The sequence below is a fragment of the Oncorhynchus clarkii genome, chromosome 25, assembly GCF_045791955.1.
Source record: "Oncorhynchus clarkii lewisi isolate Uvic-CL-2024 chromosome 25, UVic_Ocla_1.0, whole genome shotgun sequence".
Classification (NCBI taxonomy): domain Eukaryota; kingdom Metazoa; phylum Chordata; class Actinopteri; order Salmoniformes; family Salmonidae; genus Oncorhynchus; species Oncorhynchus clarkii.
The window spans coordinates 26,610,208-26,636,222 of record NC_092171.1 but is presented as its reverse complement, the minus strand read 5'-3'; the positions used below and the strand labels follow the sequence as shown (position 1 = coordinate 26,636,222).

The following is a 26,015-nucleotide window of genomic DNA, read 5'->3' as shown; positions in this document are numbered from 1 at the left end:
AAGTAACAAAGCCTACCATCAGTAACACACTACGCCGCCAGGGACTCAAATCCTGCAGTGCCAGACGTGTCCCCCTGCTTAACCCAGTACATGTCCATTCCCGTCTGAAGTTTGCTAGAGAGCATTTGGATGATCCAGAAGAAGATTGGGAGAATGTCATATGGTCAGATGAAACCAAAATATAACTTTTTGGTAAAAACTCAACTCGTCGTGTTTGGAGGACAAAGAATGCTGAGTTGCATCCAAATAACTCCATACCTACTGTGAAGCATGGGGGTGGAAACATCATGCTTTGGGGCTGTTTTTCTGCGAAGGGATCAGGACGACTGATCCGTGTAAAGGAAAGAATGAATGGGACCATGTATCGTGAGATTTTGAGTGAAAACCTCCTTACATCAGCAAGGGCATTGAAGATGAAACGTGGCTGGGTCTTTCAGCATGACAATGATCCCAAACACACCGCCCGGGCAACGAAGGAATGGCTTCGTAAGAAGCATTTCAAGGTCCTGGAGTGGCCTAGCCAGTCTCCAGATCTCAACCCCATAGAAAATCTTTGGAGGGAGTTGAAAGTCCGTGTTGCCCAGCAACAGCCCCAAAACATCACTGCTCTAGAGGAGATCTGCATGGAGGAATGGGCCAAAATACCAGCAACAGTGTGTGAAAACCTTGTGAAGGCTTACAGAAAACGTTTGACCTCTGTCATTGCCAACAAAGGGTATATAACAAAGTATTGAGATAAACTTTTGTTATTGACCAAATATTTATTTTCCACCATAATTTGCAAATAAATTCATAAAAAATCCTACAATGTGATTTTCTGGATTTTCTTTCTCATTTTGTCTGTCATAGTTGAAGTGTACCTATGATGAAAATTACAGGCCTCTCTCATCTTTTTAAGTAGGAGAACTTGCACAATTGGTGGCTGACTAAATATTTTTTTGCCCCACTGTATCTGAAGATAATGTGAGAAAAATAATCACTATAAAAAAGGAATTGCTGATGCGCATGAATATGTGTGCCTGCTTTGACGTGAACACACCTACACCTGTACTACTCACCTCTTGAATGTGGGAGACGATGGCTGCCTGTCTCTCAATGTCGAGCAGTTTGATCTTCTCAATTATCTCTTCTTTCCTCTCACACTGCAGAGAGAAACAATGACAGACACTTCTATTAGTTTATAGTACCTATAGATATCTATCAGAAACATATTCTGATTCAGACTTGGATATCCCATTCTCTACAGAACACAAAGACTGGGTGTGTGAATGGTCATAATTACATATAAGGCAGATGAATAGTGTAGAAATACTGTATAGAGTAACATGGAGAACCTGAGGCAGCACGTGTCTAATTGTCAGCTTAGGGCTTGTTGTTGGACTCAGGTCATTTTCATTCAATGGATAGAAAAAAAACAGGGTTAGTGCAATTACAAGATGCATAGATAACACATTGACCCTTCAATTGTGGTTTAAATCCCATCCATTTTATCACCAAAGCCCCATATACTACCCACCACTGTGACCTGTATGCTCTCGTTGGCTGGCCCTCACTACATATCCGTCGCCATCCCCTCTGGCTCCAGGTCATCTATAAGTCTTTGCTAGGTAAAGCCCCGCCTTAGCTCACTGGTCACCATAGCAACATCCACCCGTAGCACGCGCTCCAGCAGGTATATTGCACTGGTCATCCCCAAACCCAACACTTCCTTTGGCCGCCTTTCCTTCCAGTTCTCTGCTGACAATGACTGGAACGAATTGCAAAAATCTCTGAAGCTGGAGTCTTATATCAACCTCTTACTAACTTTAAGCATCAGCTTCAGAGCAGCTTTCCGATCACTGTACCTGTACACAGCCAATCGGTAAATGGCACATCCGACTACCTCATCCCAATATTATTACTTACCCTCTTGCTCTTTTCACCCCAGTATCTCTACGTGCACATCATCTGCACATCCCTCCAGTATTAATGCTAAATTGTAATTATTTGCGCCTGTAGGGACTATTTATTGCCTACCTCCCTACATTTGCACACACTGTACATAGATTTTTCTATTTTTCTTTTCTTGTGTGTTATTCACTGTACATTTGTTTATGTGTAACTCTGTGTTTTTGTTTTTGTCACACTGCTTTGCTTTATCTTGGGCAGTTCCCAGTTGTAAATGAGAACCTGGTTAAATACAGGTGAAATATTATTTTTTTTACTTACATAATGCATTCCATCTATGCCCGACATTGACATTTTTTGATTGTATCATGATTACAAAAAATGCTCTGTGGTTTTGGTGCTACATTGGACATGTCGATTTCAAAGAGAAATTAATCTCAAACATTTGAGGGCCATATTGAGCTTGCCCGAGGACTGTGCCAGGTGGGTGGGCTTTGCATTTTGTCAGACTATTCCATTGCACCAGACAAGCTCAATCAAGGACATCTAAAGTATTTGAAAGAATTGGAATACTATTTGAGTCCAGATCTGCCCGTCTCAGTTAGTGTGTATTGTGTTACCTGCACAGCACAGCCTAGGATCAACAGCAGCAGTCTCTTCACCTCTTCCATGCTCTTGCCTTTTGAAGAAAAAGATGAAGACATAACTGATTAAAACCACATTTTCTTTTAGCAGATTGATTTTGAGCTCCGATTCGATTTTAGTTTAAATCCCACAGGTAGGCAGCAAATCCCAAATGACAGCTTTCTGGGTCTCTCCCATCCCCCAGTTCTTACACTAATGGGCTGAAGGATCTCTCCCATCCCTGTTGGTTTGGTTAGGAGCAATCAGTCAGTGGGTCAATCATTAAATCATCCTCAGCTCAGGGTTATGTTTGGGTGTTTTTGTGGATGTAGCAAGCCTTTATGTTTGAAGTTTCAAGTTAAGTTCACAAGTACAGTGAAATTCCTTTAATGCAAGCTCCAACCCAACAAAGCAGTAATCAATATAGCAAAAAAAAATACCAAGGTAAAACAAAAACACAGAGGATATAAAAATAAGTACAGGAAAAAGTAAGACACTATATACAGGGTCAGTTCCAATTCCACACTTAAAATGTGCAGGGATACTGGAGTATAGGGGTAAGGGATCAGGATACATGATAAACAGATTAGCAGCAGCGTAAATTATGATTGTATGCACGCATGTGTGTAGAGACAGAATAAATGTGGGTGCATGCTATTTGTGTTGGCTTGTCAGTGTGTGTCAATGTGTACAGTCCTGTGAGTGTGCATAGAGATGGTGCAAAAATAAAATACAAGGGTCAATTCAACATAGTCCATGTAGCCATTCTGTTAGCTATTTAGCAGTATTATGGCTCAGGGATATAAGCTGTTCAGTAGGCTGTTGGTGTCAGACTTGATGAACCAGTACCGCTTGCCGTGCGGAAGCGCTATATATATTTTTTTTTAAAGATATATATGATTTACAAAAGTCTTTACTGCTTCATTTTGTACAAGGTTTGTATGGGATCAGCTGTGTGTGTGTGTGTGTGTGTGTGTGTGTGTCCTTGCCTGGAGGGAACTCCTAAAAAGCTGGATCAGAACTCTGGGGGAAAGGGCCACAAGGTTACCATGGAGACCATGTCTGAGACCCAGCCCGGCCCTTATTCCATTGAGACCAACTAAAAAGACAAGCAAGGTATACACATTGGCGGCAGGGTAGCCTAGTGGTTAGAGCGTTGGACTAGTAACCGGAAGGTTGCAAGTTCAAATCCTTGAGCTGACAAGTTACAAATCTGTCGTCCTGCCCCTGAACAGGCAGTTAACCCACTGTTCCTAGGCCGTCATTGAAAATAAGAATTTGTTCTTAACTGACTTGCCTAGTTAAATAAAGGTAAAAAATAGGCAGGCAGTAGAGCTTTTCACTGTTTCTACAATCTACACTGTACACGGGAACTCATTGAAAAGCTAACTTCCAAAGGCCATTCCATACAAACACAAACAATAATATGAACACATACCCTATTAAGCACTATTCAGATTTAAGTTCACATACCAAGGCTGGCTTACAGCAAAAGCCTCTCAATACTCCTATTGTTCTTGACTGCTAAACACATTTTCATATAAGGGCCAATCAAAGGCCAATCTAGTTCAATTGGCACCCGGTAGGAAAATAAAATCTGCCATATCTGTCCTGATAAAAAAAAAGAAGTTATTTTTGTGTTTGACAGACAGTTGCAGGAAACATGCAAAACAAGCATGTGCGTGGCAGGGTAGCAGCCCAACCCATGAAAGACCTAGCCACTGGGAGGAGAAGGCACAACAGTTTATCTGGCGGTGAAGCTGAACACTTCAAAACATGAGAATGAGCCAATTTAAGATGGCATCATCCTGGAGATATTTTATCTCTTGCCAGCACAGTCACAAATGCCATGGAAATAACTTGTCTGGTGATCCTTTTATTAATTCCTGCATAGAGTACAGCACTGTACTGCATTAATTATACTGAACATAAATATAAATGCAACATGTAAAGTGTTGGTCCCATGTTTCACGAGTTGAAATAAAAGATCCCAGATTTTTTCCATACGCACAAAAAGCTTATTTAGCTCAAATTTTGGGCACAAGTTGTTTACATCCTTGTAAGTGAACATTTCTCCTTTGTCAAGTTGAGTGAGCATGCAATTGGCATACTGACTGCAGGAATGTCCACCAGAGCTGTTGCCAGATAATTTTATGTTAATTTCTCTATCATGAGCCACCTCCAATGTCGTTTTAGAGAATTTGTGAGTACATCCAACCGGCCTCACAACCGCAGACAATCTGTAACCACGCCCGCCCCGGACCTCCACATCCGGCTTCTTCACCTGTAGGATCGTCTGAGACCAGTCATCCTGACAGCTGATGAAACTAAGGAGTATTTCTCTCTGTAATAATGCTACTTTGTGGGGAAAAACTCATTCTGATTGGCTGGGCCTGGCTCCCCAGTGGGTGGATCTGGCTACGAAGTGGGTGGGCCTATGCCTTCCCTTAAGTATATAGAGGAGGCCCCAAGAACCATACTAGCTAGATGTAATCTCTTGTGACAGAGTAGCATACACAATATATGGTTCTGTGTTCGAGATTAAATTAGATAAGGAAACAAAAACAAACCTTCCTTTTCATAAAAGTTTAGTTTGTACTAATTCAGACTATGGTCCCATCAAGGCCCAATACCATAGTAGCATTACGTGAACTATCCCCAGTGGTGACTATGTCTTGAGGACAGCGGGCCTCTGTATCTTCCCTCTCCTCACCCACTATATCAGGTCTGAACCTCTCCATAGCCCCAAACATACAGCTAGCCATATCAGGTGTGACCCTGAGAGGTTGTCGACACCAGGCCGGAGGCCCCACACACTCAGCACTCTCCATGGTTTGATTAGCCTCCTACATGCAGACAGACAGGCTGCAGGGTTCCAATGGGCCTTTTCCTGCCTTTCCCACTTCCTGACTGACCCCAGAAAAGGGCCACAACATGTGCATCCTTCCCACCCAACAGAGAACATGCCCTCACACAGTACATTAGATGAACTGGCCTGCGATGACAGGTAGGTTTTTAACAACTTGTTAGTATGTAGGGGACCATGTAAGCACATGTTGTGAATATTGCACTAGCTAGCTAGTCAACTGGATTGAGGTGTAGCTACCTGAGACTAGTTGTGCGTTTGGGAAAAAGAGACTGAGCACCACAGTACCTGAGAGGGGGTCCTTAGCCATGGTCAGCACATTAGGCAGGGTCATCAGGATGAGCTGCTGGAGACTGTCCTGAAATCACAGAGGAGAACATAAGAGGTTAACTAACAGAAATACCAGAGGAATGAAACAATAGCAGCAGACGTCCTGTGTGCCAGCCTACTTGCCACCATGCACCAAAGCCCCAGCCTCCAGCCAGAACAGAACAGGAATCTTCCACTGGTGTGAATATGGAGGACGAGGTCACTTACAAACCTCAGGAAACATGCAATAACAGACAATCTTGATGGAAATTAGCCCGTTTTCAGCTGGTGGAGAATGTTTGGAGAGGAGGGGAGTTCACACAGCAATCAATGAATCAAATCAAATCAAATTTATTTATATAGCCCTTCGTACATCAGCTGATATCTCAAAGTGCTGTACAGAAACCCAGCCTAAAACCCCAAACAGCAAGCAATGCAGGTGTAGAAGCACGGTGGCTAGGAAAAACTCCCTAGAAAGGCCAAAACCTAGGAAGAAACCTAGAGAGGAACCAGGCTATGTGGGGTGGCCAGTCCTCTTCTGGCTGTGCCGGGTGGAGATTATAACAGAACATGGCCAAGATGTTCAAATGTTCATAAATGACCAGCATGGTCGAATAATAATAAGGCAGAACAGTTGAAACTGGAGCAGCAGGACGGTCAGTTGGACTGGGGACAGCAAGGAGTCATCATGTCAGGTAGTCCTGGGGCATGGTCCTAGGGCTCAGGTCAGTTGAAACTGGAGCAGCAGCACGGCCAGGTGGACTGGGGACAGCAAGGAGTCATCATGTCAGGTAGTCCTGGGGCATGGTCCTAGGGCTCAGGTCAGTTGAAACTGGAGCAGCAGCACGGCCAGGTGGACTGGGGACAGCAAGGAGTCATCATGTCAGGTAGTCCTGGGGCATGGTCCTAGGGCTCAGGTCCTCCGAGAGAGAGAAGGAAAGAGAGAAGGAGAGAATTAGAGAACGCATACTTAGATTCACACAGGACACCGAATAGGACAGGAGAAGTACTCCAGATATAACAAACTGACCCTAGCCCCCCCGACACATAAACTACTGCAGCATAAATACTGGAGGCTGAGACAGGAGGGGTCAGGAGACACTGTGGCCCGATCCGAGGACCCCCGCGGACAGGGCCAAACAGGACGGATATAACCCCACCCACTTTGCCAAAGCACAGCCCCCACACCACTAGAGGGATATCTTCAACCACCAACTTACCATCCTGAGACAAGGCTGAGTATAGCCCACAAGGGGGGGGGGGGGGCAACCCAGACAGGATGACCACATCAGTGAATCAACCAACTCAGGTGGCGCACCCCCTCCAGGGACAGCATGAGAGAGCCCCAGTAAGCCAGTGACTCAGCCCCTGTAATAGGGTTAGAGGCAGAGAATCCCAGTGGAAAGAGGGGAACTGGCCAGGCAGAGACAGCAAGGGCGGTTCGTTGCTCCAGAGCCTTTCCGTTCACCTTCCCACTCCTGAGCCAGACTACACTCAATCATATGACCCACTGAAGAGATGACTCTTCAGTAAGGACTTAAAGGTTGAGACCGAGTTTGCGTCTCTGACATGGGTAGGCAGACCGTTCCATAAAAATGGAGCTCTATAGGAGAAAGCCCTGCCTCCAGCTGTTTGCTTAGAAATTCTAGGGACAATTAGGAGACCTGCGTCTTGTGACCGTAGCGTACGTGTAGGTATGTACGGCAGGACCAAGTCAGAGAGATAGGTAGGAGCAAGCCCATGTAATACTTTGTAGGTTAGCAGTAAAACCTTGAAATCAGCCCTTGCTTTGACAGTGTAGAGAGGCTAGCACTGGAGTAATAGGATCACATTTTTTGGTTCTAGTCAGGATTCTAGCAGCCGTATTTAGCACTAACTGAAGTTTATTTAGTGCTTTATCCGGGTAGCCGGAAAGTAGAGCATTGCAGTAGTCTAACCTAGAAGTGACAAAAGCATGGATTAATTTTTCTGCATCATTTTTGGACAGAAAGTTTCTGATTTTTGCAATGTTACGTAGATGGAAAAAAGCTGTCCTTGAAATGGTCTTGATATGTTCTTCAAAAGAGAGATCAGGGTCCAGAGTAACGCCGAGGTCCTTCACAGTTTTATTTGAGACGACTGTACAATCATTAAGATTAACTGTCAGATTCAACAGAAGATCTCTTTGTTTCTTGGGACCTAGAACAAGCATCTCTGTTTTGTCCGAGTTTAAAAGTAGAAAGTTTGCAGCCATCCACTTCCTTATGTCTGAAACACATGCTTCTAGCAAGGGCAATTTTGGGGCTTCACCATGTTTCATTGAAATGTACAGCTGTGTGTCATCCGCATAGCAGTGAAAGTTAACATTATGTTTTCGAATAACATCCCCAAGAGGTAAAATATATAGTGAAAACAATAGTGGTCCTAAAACGGAACCTTGAGGAACACCGAAATTTACAGTTGATTTGTCAGAGGACAAACCATTCACATAGACAAACTGATATCTTTCCGACAGATAAGATCTAAACCAGGCCAGAACTTGTCCGTGTAGACCAATTTGGGTTTCCAATCTCTCCAAAAGAATGTGGTGATCGATGGTATCAAAAGCAGCACTAAGGTCTAGGAGCACTAGGACAGATGCAGAGCCTCGGTCCGATGCCATTAAAATGTCATTTACCACCTTCACAAGTGCCGTCTCAGTGCTATGATGGGGTCTAAAACCAGACTGAAGCATTTCGTATACATTGTTTGTCTTCAGGAAGGCAGTGAGTTGCTGCGCAACAGCCTTTTCTAAAAATTTTGAGAGGAATGGAAGATTCGATATAGGACGATAGTTTTTTATATTTTCTGGGTCAAGGTTTGGCTTTTTCAAGAGAGGTTTTATTACTGCCACTTTTAGTGAGTTTGCTACACATCCGGTGGATAGAGAGCCGTTTATTATGTTCAACATAGGAGGGCCAAGCACAGGAAGCAGCTCTTTCAGTAGTTTAGTTGGAATAGGGTCCAGTATGCAGCTTGAAGGTTTAGAGGCCATGATTATTTTCATCATTGTGTCAAGAGATATAGTACTAAAACACTTGAGCGTCTCTCTTGATCCTAGGTCCTGGCAGAGTTGTGCAGACTCAGGACAACTGAGCTTTGAAGGAATACGCAGATTTAAAGAGGAGTCCGTAATTTGCTTTCTAATAAACATAATCTTTTCCTCAAAGAAGTTCATGAATTTATCACTGCTAAAGTGAAAGTCATCCTCTCTTGGGGAATGCTGCTTTTTAGTTAGCTTTGCGACAGTATCAAAAAGGAATTTCGGATTGTTCTTATTTTCCTCAATTAAGTTAGAAAAATAGGATGATCGAGCAGCAGTAAGGGCTCTTCGGTACTGCACAGTACTGTCTTTCCAAGCTAGTCGGAAGACTTCCAGTTTGGTGTGGCGCCATTTCCGTTCCAATTTTCTGGAAGCTTGCTTCAGAGCTCGGGTATTTTCTTTGTACCAGGGAGCTAGTTTCTTATGAGAAATGTTTTTAATTTTTAGGGGTGCAACTGCATCTAGGGTATTGCGCAAGGTTAAATTGAGTTCCTCAGTTAGGTGGTTAACTGATTTTTGTCCTCTGGCGTCCTTGGGTAGACAGAGGGAATCTGGAAGGACATCAAGGAATCTTTGTGTTGTCTGTGAATTTATAGCACGAATGCAGTGCCCAGCTGTAACCCTCTCCTCGTGACAAAAGATTGTTATTGTAGCCTAGTGTTCAGCCAAACACATTCACAGAGACCTTTTGGTAAGTTGACTGAGAACACATTCTAATTTATAGCAATGACCTAGGGAATAGTTACAGGGGAGAGGAGATGGTGATGATGGTGAGAACTGACACCAAATCAGCAGTACCTAGTCACAGAAGTTGGCCTATGACATCACTCCTTTTCTTTCCCTCCTTTCCCCTCCAGACTCTGGAGGAATTAGATCTGAAAGGCCTTGGGTAGAATCAAAGGGGCTGCCACCCCCCCTTCAAGAGAAGAGAGGGGACTCCTGTATAGAGGGGCTGGGTGGTGTTGTGATGACCACACTCCCTTCCTCCCTGCTATTCCAGCAGACCCTTGGCAGAGGACCTGGCCTAGCTACAGCTCTATTGTTAGGTGAAAACGGTTGAACATTCCATTTGTTACCCTTGTCATCATGAGAAGCCTCTAAAGCAAAAACCTTCTCCATTTCAAATGCTCTAGAATGCACTAGAAACCAGGACCGCACAATGAGTTTAGAAAGCGCAGAACAAAGCGGTCTAACTAGAGGTCGACCGATTATGATTTTTCGACGTCGATACCGATTATTGGAGGACCAAAAAAAGCTGATACCGATTAGTTCGGACGATTTATATATATATATATATATATATAATGTGTGTAATAATTACAATTACAACAATAATGAATGACCTATGAACACTTATTTTAACGTAATATAGTACATAAATAAAATCTATTTATTCTCAAATAAATAATGAAACATGTTCAATTTGGTTTAAATAATGTAAAAACACAGTTTTGGAGAAGAAAGTAAAAGTGCAATATGTGACATGTAAAAAACCTAACGTTTAAGTTCCTTGCTCAGAACATGAGAACATATGAAAGCTGGTGGTTCCTTTTAACATGAGTCTTCAATATTCCCAGTTAAGAAGTTTTAGGTTGTAGTTATTATAGGACTATTTCTCTCTATACCATTTGTATTTCATAGACCTTTGACGATTGGATGTTTTTATAGGCATTATAGTATTGCCAGTCTAATCTTGGGAGTTGATAGGCTTGAAGCCATAAACAGCACTGTGGGGGTCAAGCATTGCGAAGAGCTGCTGGCAAACGCAGGAAAGTGCTGTTTGAATGAATGCTTACAAGCCTGCTGCTGCCTACCACCTCTGTCAGACTGCTCTATCAAATATCAAATCGTAGACTTAATTATAATATAATAAAAACACACAGAAATACGAGCCTTAGGTCATTAATATGGTTAAATCCAGAAACTTTAATTTAGAAAACGTTTATTCTTTCAGTGAAATACGGAAGCGTTCCGTATTTTATCGAATGGGTGGCATCCCTAAGTCTAAATATTGCTGTTACATTGCACAACCTTCATATGTTACGTCATAATTATGTAAAATTCTGGCAAATTAATTATGGTCTTTGTTAGGAAGAAATGGTCTTCACACAGTTCGCAACGAGCCAGGTGACACAAACTGCAGCATATACCGACTGCTTACACTGAACGCAAGAGAAGTGACACAATTTCAGGCACCGCATTGATTATATGCAACGCAGGACAAGCTAGTTAAACTGGTAATATCATCAACCATGTGTACTGTAGTTAACTAGTGATTATGTTTAGATTGATTGTTTTTTATAAGATAAGTTTAATGCTAGCTAACAACTTACCATGGCTCCTTGCTGCCTGCACTCGCGTAACAGGTGGTCAACCTGCCACGCAGTCTCCTCGTGGTTTGCAATATAATCGGCATCCAAAAATGCAGATTAACGATTGTTATGAAAATTTGAAATCAGCCATTCGGATTAATCAGTCGACCTCTAGGTCTAACTGTATGCTAGAGTTCTCATCTTACACTAATAGCACCTCAGAGATGTCCTGAGAATAAAAAGACAGGTGTGACTTTCCTTAGCTAAGGTTACATGGTTGTTGTGAAAATCTGGGTCTGGGTGCATATTTGGAGATTTACCAATAACTTTTTCAATAGTTAAGGCCTACAACATTACATCTTAATAGTAAGTATACATAACAGCCAAATCAACTGAGTGAGCCTGTTACGAACAGACACTTGGGTTGAGGGGGGTGTTCACAGTAAATAAACATGGTACATCTGGACTGGATCCTCTGATTCAGAGGGGTTGGGTTAAATGCGGAAGACATTTCAGTTGAAGACATTCAGTTGTACAACTGACTAGGTAGCCCCCTTTCCTATGGCCATAAAACATAACGACTAACTGTGTCTGACTAGAGGACCCCATACGTCTGTTACACCTCATCAATACTCCAACACGGATTATGTCACACAGTCCTTTTTTTATAAAACACCTTTTAATTGAATGGCTACTTAACTAAATCATTTTAGGGAAGCAACAAAAATGTCCAATTACCAGCTCTTTGTCATGTGGCTAGCACTGGGGCTTTGTGGAGGTTTTACAGGGTGTTACAGGCTTCATTTTTCAGTAGACAGGTGATCGTCGAGAGGAACATGAGGGGGAATGACAGCTCTGATACAGGCTGCTTATCAGTTTACCCTCTGGAGGACAGGCCAGTGAGGACTAGCCAACACCTGAAGTAGTTGCAGGTGTTGGCTATGATGCATATCTAAATATACGGAACAAAAATATAAAACGCAAATAAAATAAAGATAAAAGACCCCTGAAAATGTCCATAAAAAAAGCTTATTTCTCTCAAATTGTGTTTACATCCCTGTTAGTGAGCATTTCTCCTTTGCCAAGATAGTCCATTCACCTGACAGATGTGGCATAAAGAAGTTCAACAGCATCATTACACATGTGCACCTTGTGCTGGGGACAATAAAAAGCTACACTAAAATGTGCTGTTTTGTCACACAACCCAATGCCACAAAAGTATCAAGATGAGGGAGAATGCAACTGGCATGCTGACTGCAGGAATGTCCACTAGAGCTGTTGCCAGAGAATTGAATGTTAATTTCTCTACCATAAGCCGCTTCCTCCAACATCATTTAATAGCATTTGGCAGTACTTCCAACCAACCACGCCAGCCCAGGACCTCCACATCCAGCTTCTTCACCTGCTAAAGGGGGACGACGACTCATTCTGATTGGCTGGGCCTGGCTCCGAAGTAGGTGGGCCTGTGTCCTCCCAAGCCCACCCTTGGCTGTGCTCCTGCCCAGTCATTTGAAGTCAATAGATTAGGGCATCATTTATTTATTTGGATTGACTGATGTCCTTCTATGAACTGTAAAATCTTTGAAAATTGTTGCATGCGTTTGTATTTTTGTTCAGTATAGTTCTTCCCTAACTCTCTCCCTGTTTACATCCAAAATGGCACCCAGGCACTGGTCAAAAGTAGTGGACTATAAAGCAAATAGGGTGTCATTTGGGAAGCACTCTCTTTGCCTGGTCAACTCCTGCAGTCAGCCAGTCCCAACCATCAGCATAATAGGAGAAACCAAACCAGAGTAAATTAAACTTGACAGCAGCCTGGCAGATGATGCCTCTAAGGCTATAACTAACCAAGGAGCACATCTCCATTTTGTTTCTCCAGTACTGGCTCATTAGGCATCAAACTGAAAAAACAAGGAGGGGGAAAAACCCACATTTTAATTTTATTGTTTAAAATCTTTTGCTATGGTGGACTTAACTGAACATGACCCTGTGGTATTAGCCATGTTAGTAGAAAACAACATTCTAACTGCCTGAGACACACTAATACACTAACAAAAATAGGTCAATTTTACATTATTGATGAATTTCAGCCTTCAGGTAAGGTCATGTTCAGGTACAAGAGTCACATCTCTCCTATTCTATCCACTTTTCCATTACCCACCTAACATTGACACAAATATGTTCTTTGCTGACCTCATACCATTGTGTGTGATGCAGTAGGTAGGAACCCCCCTTGACAACAGCCATTTCCACTCTCAAATCTACCCTTGATTAAACAGGGAAGTGGGAAGGGGAAACAAATGACTATCAGCAGCAGCAGCTCATTAAAAATCTGGAAACATCATTGGGAGGAATGGCTACTGTTAGGTCAGAAGGTCAAAGTAAGACCTCACTGGCAAGAAATGTTGGACATTTCCCTTTGATGTCAGGGTCCATTTCCTCTTCCTCTGTTGCTATGCAGAACACTGCAATCTAGAAAACCCATAGAAATGCATTTTTATTTGGTTTGCCAGACCTCTAGCTTGATGTGTTTTGGTGAGAGATAAGTCTGTTCACATTAAGCTCAGAGAGGAGCTGTAGACCACAGGGTACTACCTACACTATATAAAGCGGTACATTCTGAGACGGGGGATTGGGAATAACTGCCTGTGAAGATATACTGTACATAAAACAGACAGAACAGAGGAGACAGAGATATGGAGGAAAGACAGTGATCATTAATTGCAAAGACAAAGAAGCTAAAATAAGAAGCAACAGAGCTATTATATTTCTCATTCAACAATGGATTGAACAAATGATCAAGCTTGTTGACAGAGTGAGTAAATATGCTACCTATATCCTGGTAACCAAAATGGGTGTTTAGGAGAGCCAATGAACCATACAGACATCTGACACACCAATCATCAGGTTTCGTTCCATTCTGTCACATCAAATCAAATTTTATTGGTCACATACACATGGTTAATAGATGTTAATGCGAGTGTAGCGAAATGCTTCTGCTTTTAGTTCCGACAGTGCAGTAATATCTAACAAGTAATCTAACAACTCCCCAACAGCTACCTAATACACACAAATCTAAAAGGGGTGAATGAGAATATGTATATGTAAGGAAACGCATGAGCGATGGCCAAGCGGCAAGGTGCAATAGATGGTATAAAATACAGTATATACACGTGATATGAGTAATGTAATATATATAAACATCATTACAGTGGCATTATTTAGAGTGAACTGAATAAAGAAGCCATTTTTCAATCTCTCGGTCCCAGCATCAATGTACCTGTACTGACCTCACTTTCTGGATGATAGCGGTGTGAACAGGCATTGGCTCGGGTGGTTGATGTCCATGATCTTTTTGGCCTTCCTGTGACATCGGGTGCTGTAGGTGTCATGGAGTGCAGGTAGTTTGCCCCCGGTGATGCGTTGTGCAGACCGCACCACCATGCGGTAGAGTCATGCGGTTGAGGGCTGTGCAGTTGCCGTACAGGCTGTGACACAGCCCAACAGGATGCTATCGATTGTGCATCTGTAAAAGTTTGTCAGGGTTTTGACATACCACATTTCTTCAGCCTCCTCTTCACCACACTGCCTGTGTGGATTGACAATTTCAGTTTGTCTGTGATGTGTAAGCCGAGGAACTTAACTTTACACCTTCTCCACTGCTGTCCCTTCGATGTGGATAGGGGGGTGCTCCCTCTGCTGTTTTCTGAAGTCCACGGTCATGTCCTTTGTTTTGTTGACGTTGAGTGCGAGGTTGTTTTCCTGACACCACACTCCGAGTTCCCTCACCTCCTCCCTGTAGGATGTCTTGTCGTTGTTGGTGATCAAGCCCACTGCTGTTGTGTCATCTGCAAACTTGATGATTGACTTGGAGGCGTGCATGGCCACGCAGTCGCGGGTGAACAGAGAATACAGGAGGGGGCTGAGCACGCACCCTTGTGGGGCCCCAGTGTTGAGGGTCAGCGAAGTGGAGATGTTTCCTACCTTCACCACCTGGGGGCGGTCCGTCAAAGTCCAGGATCCAGTTGCACAGAGCCTGGTTGAGACCCAGAGCCTCCAGCTTGATGATGAGCTTGGAGGGTACTATGGCGTTGAATGCTGAGCTGTAGTCATTGAGGGTGCAGTTGCCCTCCTAAAAACTAAAACCATTTCTCATAAGAAACTAGCTCCCTGGTACACAGAAAACAGCTCTGAAGCAAGCTTCCAGAAAATTGGAACGGAAATGGCGCCACACCAAACTGGAAGTCTTCCGACTAGCTTGGAAAGACAGTACCGTGCAGTATCGAAGAGCCCTTAGTGCTGCTCGATCATCCTATTTTTCCAACTTAATTGAGGAAAATAAGAATAATCTGAATTTCCTTTTTGATACTGTCGCAAAGCTAACTAAAAAGCAGCATTCCCCAAGAGAGGATGACTTTCACTTTAGCAGTGATAAATTCATGAACTTCTTTGAGGAAAAGATCATGATTATTAGAAAGCAAATTACGGACTCCTCTTTAAATCTGCGTATTCCTTCAAAGCTCAGTTGTCCTGAATCTGCACAACACTGCCAGGACCTAGGATCAAGAGAGACGCTCAAGTGTTTTAGTACTATATCTCTTGACACAATGATGAAAATAATCATGGCCTCTAAACCTTCAAGCTGCATACTGGACCCTATTCCAACTAAACTACTGAAAGAGCTGCTTCCTGTGCTTGGCCCTCCTATGTTGAACATAATAAACGGCTCTCTATCCACCGGATGTGTACCAAACTCACTAAAAGTGGCAGTAATAAAGCCTCTTGAAAAAGCCAAACCTTGACCCAGAAAATATAAAAAACTAAATCGGCTATATTGAATCTTCCATTCCTCTCAACATTTTTAGAAAAGGCTGTTGCGCAGCAACTCACTGCCTTCCTGTAGACAAACAATGTATACGAAATGCTTCAGTCTGGTTTTAGACCCCATCATAGCACTGAGACTGCACTTGTGAAGGTGGTAAATGACCTTTTAAATGGCATCAGACCGAGGCTCTGCATCTGCATCTGTGAAGGTGAACGGGAAGGCTCTGGAGCAACGAACCGCCCTTGCTGTCTCTGCCTGGCCGGTTCCCCTCTTTCCACTGGGATTCTCTGCCTCTAACCCTATTACGGGGCTGAGTCACTAGCTTACTAGGGCTCTTTCATACCGTCCCTAGGAGGGGTGCGTCACTTGAGTGGGTTGAGTCACTGATGTGATCTTCCTGTCTGGGTTGGCGCCCCCCCCTTGGGTTGTGCCGTGGCGGAGATCTTTGTGGGCTATACTCAGCCTTGTCTCAGGATGGTAAGTTGGTGGTTGAAGATATCCCTCTAGTGGTGTGGGGGCTGTGCTTTGGCAAAGTGGGTGGGGTTATATCCTTCCTGTTTGGCCCTCTCCGGGGGTGTCCTCGGATGGGGCCACAGTGTCTCCTGACCCCTCCTGTCTCAGCCTCCAGTATTTATGCTGCAGTAGTTTATGTGTCGGGGGGCTAGGGTCAGTTTGTTATATCTGGAGTACTTCTCCTGTCCTATCCGGTGTCCTGTGTGAATTTAAGTATGCTCTCTCTAATTCTCTTTCTTTCTCTCTCTCGGAGGACCTGAGCCCTAGGACCATGCCTCAGGACTACCTGACATGATGACTCCTTGCTGTCCCCAGTCCACCTGGCCGTGCTGCTGCTCCAGTTTCAACTGTTCTGCCTGTAATTATTATTATTATTTGACCATGCTGGTCATTTATGAACATTTGAACATCTCGGCCATGTTCTGTTATAATCTCCACCCGGCACAGCCAGAAGAGGACTGGCCACCCCACATAGCCTGGTTCCTCTCTAGGTTTTGGCCTTTCTAGGGAGTTTTTCCTAGCCACCGTGCTTCTACACCTGTATTGCTTGCTGTTTGGGGTTTTAGGCTGGGTTTCTGTACAGCACTTTGAGATATCAGCTGATGTACAAAGGGCTATATAAATACATTTGATTTGATTGAACAGCATTCTTACACAGGTATTCCTTTTGTTCAGATGGGATAGGGCAGTGTGCAGTGTGATGGCGAATGCGTCATCTGTGGACCTGTTGGGGCGGTATGCAAATTGAAGTGGGTCTAGGGTGGCCGGTAAGGTGGAGGTGATATCATCCTTGACTAGTCTCAAAGCACTTCATGATGACAGAGGTGAATGCTACAGAGCTGTAGTCATTTGGTTCAGTTAGCTTTGCCTTCTTGGGTACAGAAACAATGGTAGCCATCTTAAAGCGGGGACAGCAGACTGGGATAGGGAGCGATTGAATATGCCTGTAAATACACCAGCCAGCTGGTTTGCACATGCTCTGAGGACGCAGCTAGGGATGCCATCTGTGCCAGCAGCCTAGCGAGGGTGAACACGTTTAAATGTTCAACTCCCGTCGGCCACGGAGGAGGTGGGGGGCAGTCATTGTCAGCAAGCCGTGACGGGGGCACTGTATTCTCCTCAAAGCGGGCTAAGGTGGTGTTTAGTTTGTCTGGAAGCGTGATGTCCGTGTTCGTGACGGAGCTGTTTTTAGTCCGTAACAGCCCCGTTACCCTGACACGTCTACAGAACTAATATGTCTCTTTTCTGTGTTAAAGACATCTTTATGTGGCCATCATAAACTAAGAGGAGTGTTTTACTAGCTGAAGATGTATTGATATGTGTCTATATAGCACTGCTGGCCAAGTCTTCCCAGCTTCTCAGGCACATGACATCAAACACAAGGCTGACTGGGAGGTTCACCACACTTCTCTTTGTAACCAATTAATCTATAGTCATTCATAAATAAGTGGCAAAAGTTTATTTTTGGCCGTCAGCCATATTTTAAAGCCCAGACTGCATATTGGCCTCTTGCCCAAGAACTGTTGCAAGGACACCACAGCTGACAAAGAACACGACTGAAGCAATGTCTGAGACCCCATAAATAACACTGTGTGTGTGTGTGATCCCTCAGAGACAATACACCAACCACTAGGCCTATTAACTCTCCATTCAGTGTGAATGCAACAGCATGTTGAAAGATGCATTCCTGCCACCATGGTAACCCCACCACCATTGAAAGAATGCCAAGAGTGTGCAAAGCTGTTATCAAGGCAATTTTATTTTATTTAATCTAATCTTTATTTAACTAGACAAGACAGCTAAGAACAAATTCTTATTTACAATGACGGCCTACCCTGGCCATGCCCTAACCCGGACAATGCTGGGCCAATTGTGCGTCGCCCTATAGGGCTCCCATTCACGCAAAGGGTGGCTACACTGAAGAACATAAAATAAAATATTTTTATTTGCTTAACACTTTTTTGGTTACTACATGATTCTGTATGTGTTAATACATAGCTTTGAAGTCGTCACTATTATTTTACAATGTAGAAAATGGTAAAAATAAAGAAAAGCCATTGAATGAGTAGGTGTGTTCAAACTTTTGACGAGTACTGTATATGCATCTTAGCTCTAACTGCAGGACTCAGAAACCACTGAAATGAGCCAGGGTGTACAGAATGTTCAATACGATATGATTTCCCACAGTCAAAGTCCTGGAATAAGAGCTAAAATGCTGATCGTTGTTTAAACCTGAGAATTCTAAAACAGTTTCAAAGAATAAAAATGTAATTACAAAGTCTTTGCATAGGTATTCAGCTCCCTGAATCAATCTACACTGAACAAAAATATAAATGCAACAATTTAAAAGATTTGTGAGTTACAGTTCATAAGGAAATTAGTCAATTGAAATAAATTAGGGATTTCACATGACTGGGAACACATATGCATCTGTTGGTCACAGATACACACCCCAAAAAAGGTAGGGGCGTGGAAAAGAAAACCAGTCAGTATCTGGTGTGACCACCACTTGCCTCATGCAGCACGACATCTCCTTCACATAGGGTTGATCAGGCTGTTGATTGTGGCCTGTGGAATGTTGTCCCACTCCTCTTCAATAGCTGTGCGAATTTGCCGGATATTGGCGGGAAGAGGAACACGCTGTCGTACGCGTCGATCCAGAGCATCCCAAACAGGCTAAATGGGTGAAATGTCTGGTGAGTATGCAGGCCATAGAAGAACTGGGCCATTTCAACTTTCAGGAATTGTGTACAGATCTTTGCAACATGGGGCTGTGCATTTTCATGCTGAAACATGAGGTGATGATGGCGGATGAATGGCATGACTATGGGCCTCAGGACCTTGTCACTGTGCATTCAAATTGCCATCGATAAAATGCATTCACGTTGGTTGTCCATCAATAGCTTATGCCTGCCCATACCATAATCCCACCGCCACCATGGGACACTGTTCACAACTTTCACATCAGCAAACCGCTCGCCCACACGACGCCATTCACGCTGTCTGCCATCTACCCGGTACAGTTGAAACCGGGATTCATCAGTGAAGAACAGACTTCTCCAGCGTGCCAGTGGCCATCAAAGGTGAGAATATGCCCACTGAAATCGGTTGCAGAACTGCAGTCAGGTCAAGACCCTGGTGAGGACGATGCGCACGCAGACAAGGTTCCCTGAGATGGTTTCTGACAGTTTGTGCAGAAATTCTTTGGTTGTGCAATCCCACAGTTTCATCAGCTGTCCAGGTGCCTGGTCTCAGACAATCCTGCAGGTGAAGAAGCCTGATGTGGAGGCCCTAGGCTGGCTTGGTTACACATGGTCTGCGGTTGTAAGGCCAGTTCTCTAAAACGACACTGGAGGCAGATGATGGTAGAGAAATTAACATTATGTTATCTGGCAACAGCTCTGGTGGACATTCCTGAAGTCAGCATGCCAATTGCACGCAGGCTCACTCAACTTCAGGCATTGTGTTGTGACAAAATTGCCCATTTTAGAGTGGCCTTTTATTGTCCCCAGCAAAAGGAGCTCCCATGTAATGATTGTGCTGTTTAGTCAGCTTCTTGATGCACAGCATAATTATTAACTTGACCATGCTTAAAACCTTTTTGGGATAGGGGGCAGCATTTTCACTTTTGGATGAATAGCGTGCCCAGAGTGAACTGCCTCCTACACTGTCCCAGATGCTAATATATGCACATTATTAGTAGCATTGGATAGAAAACACTGAAGTTTCAAAAAACTGTTTGAATGATGTCTGTGAGTATGACATAACTCATATGGCAGGCGAAAACCTGAAAAAAATCAAATTTATTTCTCATTTTGTCTGTCATAGTTGAAGTGTACCAATGATGAAAACGAGTGTTGCTTTATTTTACCTTTATTTAACCAGGTAGGCAAGTTGAGAACAAGTTCTCATTTACAATTGCGACCTGGCCATGATAAAGCAAAGCAGTTTGACACATACAACAACAGAGTTACACATGGAGTAAAACAAAAATACAGTCAATAATACAGTTGAAAAATAAGTCTATATACAATGTGAGCAAGTGAGGTGAGATAAGGGAGGTAAAGGCAAAAAAGGCCATGGTGGCAAAGTAAATGCAATATAGCAAGTAAAACACTGGAATGGTTGATTTGCAGTGGAAGAATGTGCAAAGCAGAGATAGAAATAATGGTGTGCAAAGGAGCAAAATAAATAAATAAATACAGTAGGGAAAGAGGTAGTTGTTTGGGCTAAATTATAGATGGGCTATGTACAGGTGCAGTAATCTGTGAGCTGCTCTGACAGCTGGTGCTTAAAGCTAGTGAGGGAGATAAGTGTTTCCAGTTTCAGTGATTTTTATAGTTCGTACCAGTCATTGGCAGCGGAGAACTGGATGGAGAGGAGGCCAAAGGAAGAATTGGTTTTGGGGGTGACCAGAGAGATAAGGGGAGACTTTACCCAGCAGGGTCTTGTAGATGACCTGGAGCTAGTGGGTTTAGCGACGAGTATGAAGCGAGGGCCAGCCAACGAGAGCGTACAGGTCGCAGTGGTGGATAGTATATGGGGCTTTGGTGACAGAATGGATGGCAGTGATAGACTGCATCCAATTTATTGAGTAGGGTATTGGAGGCTATTTTGTAAATGACATCGCCGAAGTCGAGGATCGGTAGGATGGTCAGTTTTACAAGGGTATGTTTGGCAGCATGAGTGAAGGATGCTTTGTTGCGAAATAGGAAGCCAATTCTAGACTTAACTTTGGATTGGAAATGTTTGATGTGAGTCTGGAAGGAGAGTTTACAGTCTACCCAGACACCTAGGTATTTGTAGGTATTCTAAGTCAAAACCATTCAGAGCAGTGATGTTGGAGAGGCGGGCAGGTAGCGATCGGTGGAAGAGCATGCATTTAGTTTTACATGTATTTAAGAGCAATTGGAGGCCACGGAAGGAGAGTTGAATGGCAGAGAAGCTCGCCTGGAGGGTTGTTAACACAGTGTCCAAAGAAGGGCCAGAAGTATACAGAATGGTGTCGTCTGCGTAGAGGTGGATCAGAGACTCACCAGCAGCAAGAGGGACATCATTGATTTATACAGAGAAGAGAGTCGGTCCAAGAATTAAACCCTGTGGCACCCCCATAGAGACTGCCAGAGGCCCGGACAACAGGCCCTCCGATTTGACACACTGAACTCTATCAGAGAAGTAGTTGGTGAACCAGGCGAGGCAGTAATTTGAGAAACCAAGGCTGTCGAGTCTGCCGATGAGGATGTGGTGATTGACAGGGTCGAAAGCCTTGGCCAGGTCAATGAATACGGCTGCACAGTATTGTTTCTTATCGATGGCGGTTAAGATATAGTTTAGGACCTTGAGGGTGGCTGAGGTGCACCCATGACCAGCTCTGAAACCAGATTGCATAGCGGAGAAGGTATGTGGGATTCGAAATGGTTGGTAATCTGTTTGTTGACTTGGCTTTCAAAGACCTTAGAAAGGCAGGGTAGGATAGATATAGGTCTGTAGCAGTTTGGGTCAAGAGTGTCCCCCCGCAGCTGCTTTCCAATCTTTGGGAATCTCAGACGACATGAAAGAGGTTGAACAGGCTAGTAATAGGGGTGGCAACAATTTCGGCAGATAATTTTAGAAAGAAAGGGTCCAGATTGTCTTGCCCGGCTGATTTGTAGGGGTCCAGATTTTGCAGCTCCTTCAGAACATCAGCTGACTGGATTCGGGAGAAGGAGAAATGGGGAAGGCTTGGGCGACTTGCTGTGGGGGGTGCAGTTCTGTTGACCGGGGTAGGGGTAGCCAGGTGCAAAGCATGGCCAGCCGTAGAAAAATGCTTATTGAAATTCTCAATTATAGTGGATTTATCGGTGGTGACAGTGTTTCCTCTCTTCAGTGCAGTGGGCAGCTGGGAGGTGTTCTTATTCTCCATGGACTTTACAGTGCCCCAGAACTTATTTGAGTTTGTGTTGCAGGAAGCAAATTTCTGCTTGAAAAAGCTAGCCTTGGCTTTTCTAACTGCCTGTGTATATTGGTTTATAGTTTCCCTGAAAAGTTGCAAATCACGGGGGCTGTTCGATGCTAATGCAGAATGCCATAGGATGTTTTTGTGTTGGTTAAGGGCAGTCAGGTCTGGAGAGAACCAAGGCCTATATCTATTCCTGGTTATACATTTAGCAGTATGCTTAGGGTCATTGTCCTGCTGGAAGGTGAACCTCTGTCCCAGTCTCAAATCTTTGGAAGACAAACAGGTTTCCCTCAAGAATTTCCCTGTATTTAGCTCCATTCTTCATTCCTTCTATTCTGACCAGTTTCAAAGTCCCTCCAGATGAAAAACACAGTGGGGATGGTGTTCTCGATGTGATGAGAGGTGTTGGGTTTGCACCAGACAGCGTTTTCCTTGATGGCCAAAAAACTACATTTTAGTCTCATTTGACCAGAGTACCTTCTTCCATATGTTTGGGGAATCTCCCACATGCCTTTTGGCAAACACCAAACGTGATTGCTTATTTTTTTTCTTTAAGCAATGGCTTTTTTATGGTCACTCTTCCCTAAAGCCCAGCTCTGTGGAGTGTATGGCTTAAAGTGTTCCTATGGACAGATACTCCAATCTCCACTGTGGAACTTTGCAGCTTCTTCAGGGTTATCTCTGGTCTCATTGTTGCCTCTGATTAATGCCCTCCTTGCCTGGTCTGAGTTTTGGTGGGAAGCCCTCTCTTGGCAGGTTTGTTATGGTGCCATATTCTTTCCATGTTTTAATAATGGATTTAATGGTGCTCCGTGGCATGTTCAAAGTTTCTGATATTTTTTTATAACCCAACCCTGATCTGTACTTCACAACTTTGTCCCTGATCTGTTTGGAGAGCTCCTAGGTCTTCATGGTGCATCTTGCTTGGTGGTGCCCCTTGCTTAGCGGTGTTGCAGACTCTGGGGACTTTCAGAACAGGTGAGATCATGTGACAGATCATGTGACACTTAAATAAAAGTCCACCTGTGTGCAATCTAACAAATGCTGTGACTTCTGAAGGTAATTGGTTACACCAGATATTATTTAGGGGCTACATAGCAAATGGGGGAGAATACATATGCACGCACAGCTTGTCCGTTTAAAAAAAATAACATTTTGAAACAAGTATTTTATTTTATTTCACGTCACCAATTGTAACTATTTTGTGCATGTCCATTACATAAAATCCATTTAAATTACAGATTGTAATGCAACAAAATAGGAAAAACACCAAGGGGGATGAATACTTTTGCAAGGCACTGTAGCGTCATACCCAAGAAGACTCGAGGCTGTAATCACTGACAAAGGTGCTTCAACAAAGTAGACTAAAGGATCTGAATACTTACGTAAATGTGATATATTTTTTTTATAGATTTGCAAAATTGTATAATAACCTGTTTATGCTTTGTCATTATGGGGCATTGTGTGTAGATTGATGAGGAAAAACAATGTAATACATTTTACAATAAGGCTTTAACGTAAAAAAAATGTGGAAAAAGTTAAGGGGTCTGAATACTTTCCGAATACACTGTAAATGTGCCCATTTGGGGATCTGATAGTATTTCTGATTGGCTTAACCTCTAATGAGCTGTGGAGCTTCTCCAAGTAATGTTTTCACCTCATCCATCAAGCAAATTAAGTCTGTTTATACATCCATGGAGAATGACAAAAAAAAAAAAAAAAAACTGTCCAGCTCTCTCCCTTTCGATAAGCACTCAGCGTGAAAAGGGAGACATGTCATGCTCTGATCCGGTGGAAATGTCAGAAAGATTACTTCTTATCCCTTGTGCAAATAGCCTAGAGCTTTGTCTGTCCCAAGCTCACTGGCATGGGAAACTCTGAAGGCCCAGAATATTTCATACAATGTTACAAGATTGCTAGAGCAAGCTTTGGCCAGACCCAAGTTAATAGTTGATACAATGTTTCAAGTTTGTTGCAGACAGGGCTTGTGTAGCCAATGTGATTTATAAGATATTTATTTTTAAAATCAGGATATTTTCATCCTACAGGCTTCAATGTTTTTATTTGTTGGCTTTATGTCATCTATTTTTATATAGTTTGCAATATAAGTAAATGTTTAGGTTTGTATCATTGTCATTTAGATATAATTTTGATAAACCACATGACCACGATTGAGATATGAAAACATTATAAACTGGCAAGCAGATCAATAGAAGTGGTAAGATAAATTGGCATTCCACATGAGAAAGGACTCATCGTGTAGCCTATTACCGGCAACTTCAGGAGAGTAAAGCCAGATTCTGAGAAAGCCAGTAGGAGTGGATGTTGGATGGTCGGGTCAGGTTAAGTTTTTTTTCTTCTTGTTATCTTGATCTCAGGCTCCCTCGACTCATGTCTTATTTCATCAAACAGTGCGCTTAAAGCATTAGACAAGCTCAATGCATATATAGTTGATTTTAGGGTGTGTATATGAAAACATTTCAACAAAGATTTTCATTTAGGCGGGGACAGTCCTAGATGTGTTAAGCCAAACTTTACTCCATAACTAAATTTAGGCTCGCATAAACAAAGGAGCTGAGTACTTATGCAACGACTCGATTTTAGTTGTTCTTTAAAAAAAATCTTAAATATATACAAAAAAATCTTCCACTTGAGAGTATTTACTGTAAATTGCTGACAAAGTCAATCCATTTTAATCTCACTTTGTAACACAAAATGTAAAGAAATCCAAGGGTTCTGAATACTGTTGCAATGCACTATACTGTAGACAAATAGATAACTGAAGCACAAATGCATGCACGCTCAGAGATGAACAGCTCATGAGCTTCACCAACAGCAGATTTCAATTTAACATGGAAAATAAATGTGTTTACGCAACAAATAATAGTGCATTGTGTCACTTTGAATCAATTAGTTTCTCTAATCAAACTGAATTGTTTCAAACTAAAACGTATCGTTCCTATATCATATCGGAGCCCATGTACAGTGGGGCAAAAAAGTATTTAGTTAGCCACCAATTGTGCAAGTTCTCCCACTTAAAAAGATGAGAGGCCTGTAATTTTCATCATAGGTACACTTCAAATATGACAGACAGAATGAGAAAAAAAATCCAGAAAAATCACATTGTAAGATTTTTAATGAATTTATTTGCAAATTATGGTGGAAAATAAGTATTTGGTCAATAACAAAAGTTTCTCAATACTTTGTTATATACCCTTTGTTGGCAATGACAGAGGTCAAACATTTTCTGTAAGCCTTCACAAGGTTTTCACACACTGTTGCTGGTATTTTGGCCAATTCCTCCATGCAGATCTCCTTTAGAGCAGTGATGTTTTGGGGCTGTTGCTGGGCAACACGGACTTTCAACTCCCTCCAAAGATTTTCTATGGGCTTGAGATCTGGAGACTGGCTAGGCCACTCCAGGACCTTGAAATGCTTCTTACGAAGCCACTCCTTTGTTGCCCGGGCGGTGTGTTTGGGATCCTTGTCATGCTGAAAGACCCAGCCACGTTTCATCTTCAATGCCCTTGCTGATGGAAGGAGGTTTTCACTAAAAATCTCACGGTACATGGCCCCATTCATTCTTTCCTTTACACGGATCAGTCGTCCTGGTCCCTTTGCAGAAAAACAGCCCCAAAGCATTGATGTTTCCACCCCCATGCTTCACCGTAGGTATGGTG

The 26,015-nt window shown here is 43.1% G+C and overlaps 1 protein-coding gene across 1 annotated transcript in view; it reads right to left on the bottom strand.

The window, feature by feature from the left end:
- Positions 1–26,015, bottom strand: part of LOC139383533 (protein Daple-like) — a 107,940-nt gene that overhangs the window by 50,594 nt on the left and 31,331 nt on the right. The window contains 3 exon segments of the mRNA XM_071128103.1: positions 1,059–1,142; positions 2,508–2,566; positions 5,666–5,735. Coding sequence (XP_070984204.1) covers positions 1,059–1,142; positions 2,508–2,566; positions 5,666–5,735 — 213 coding nt within the window.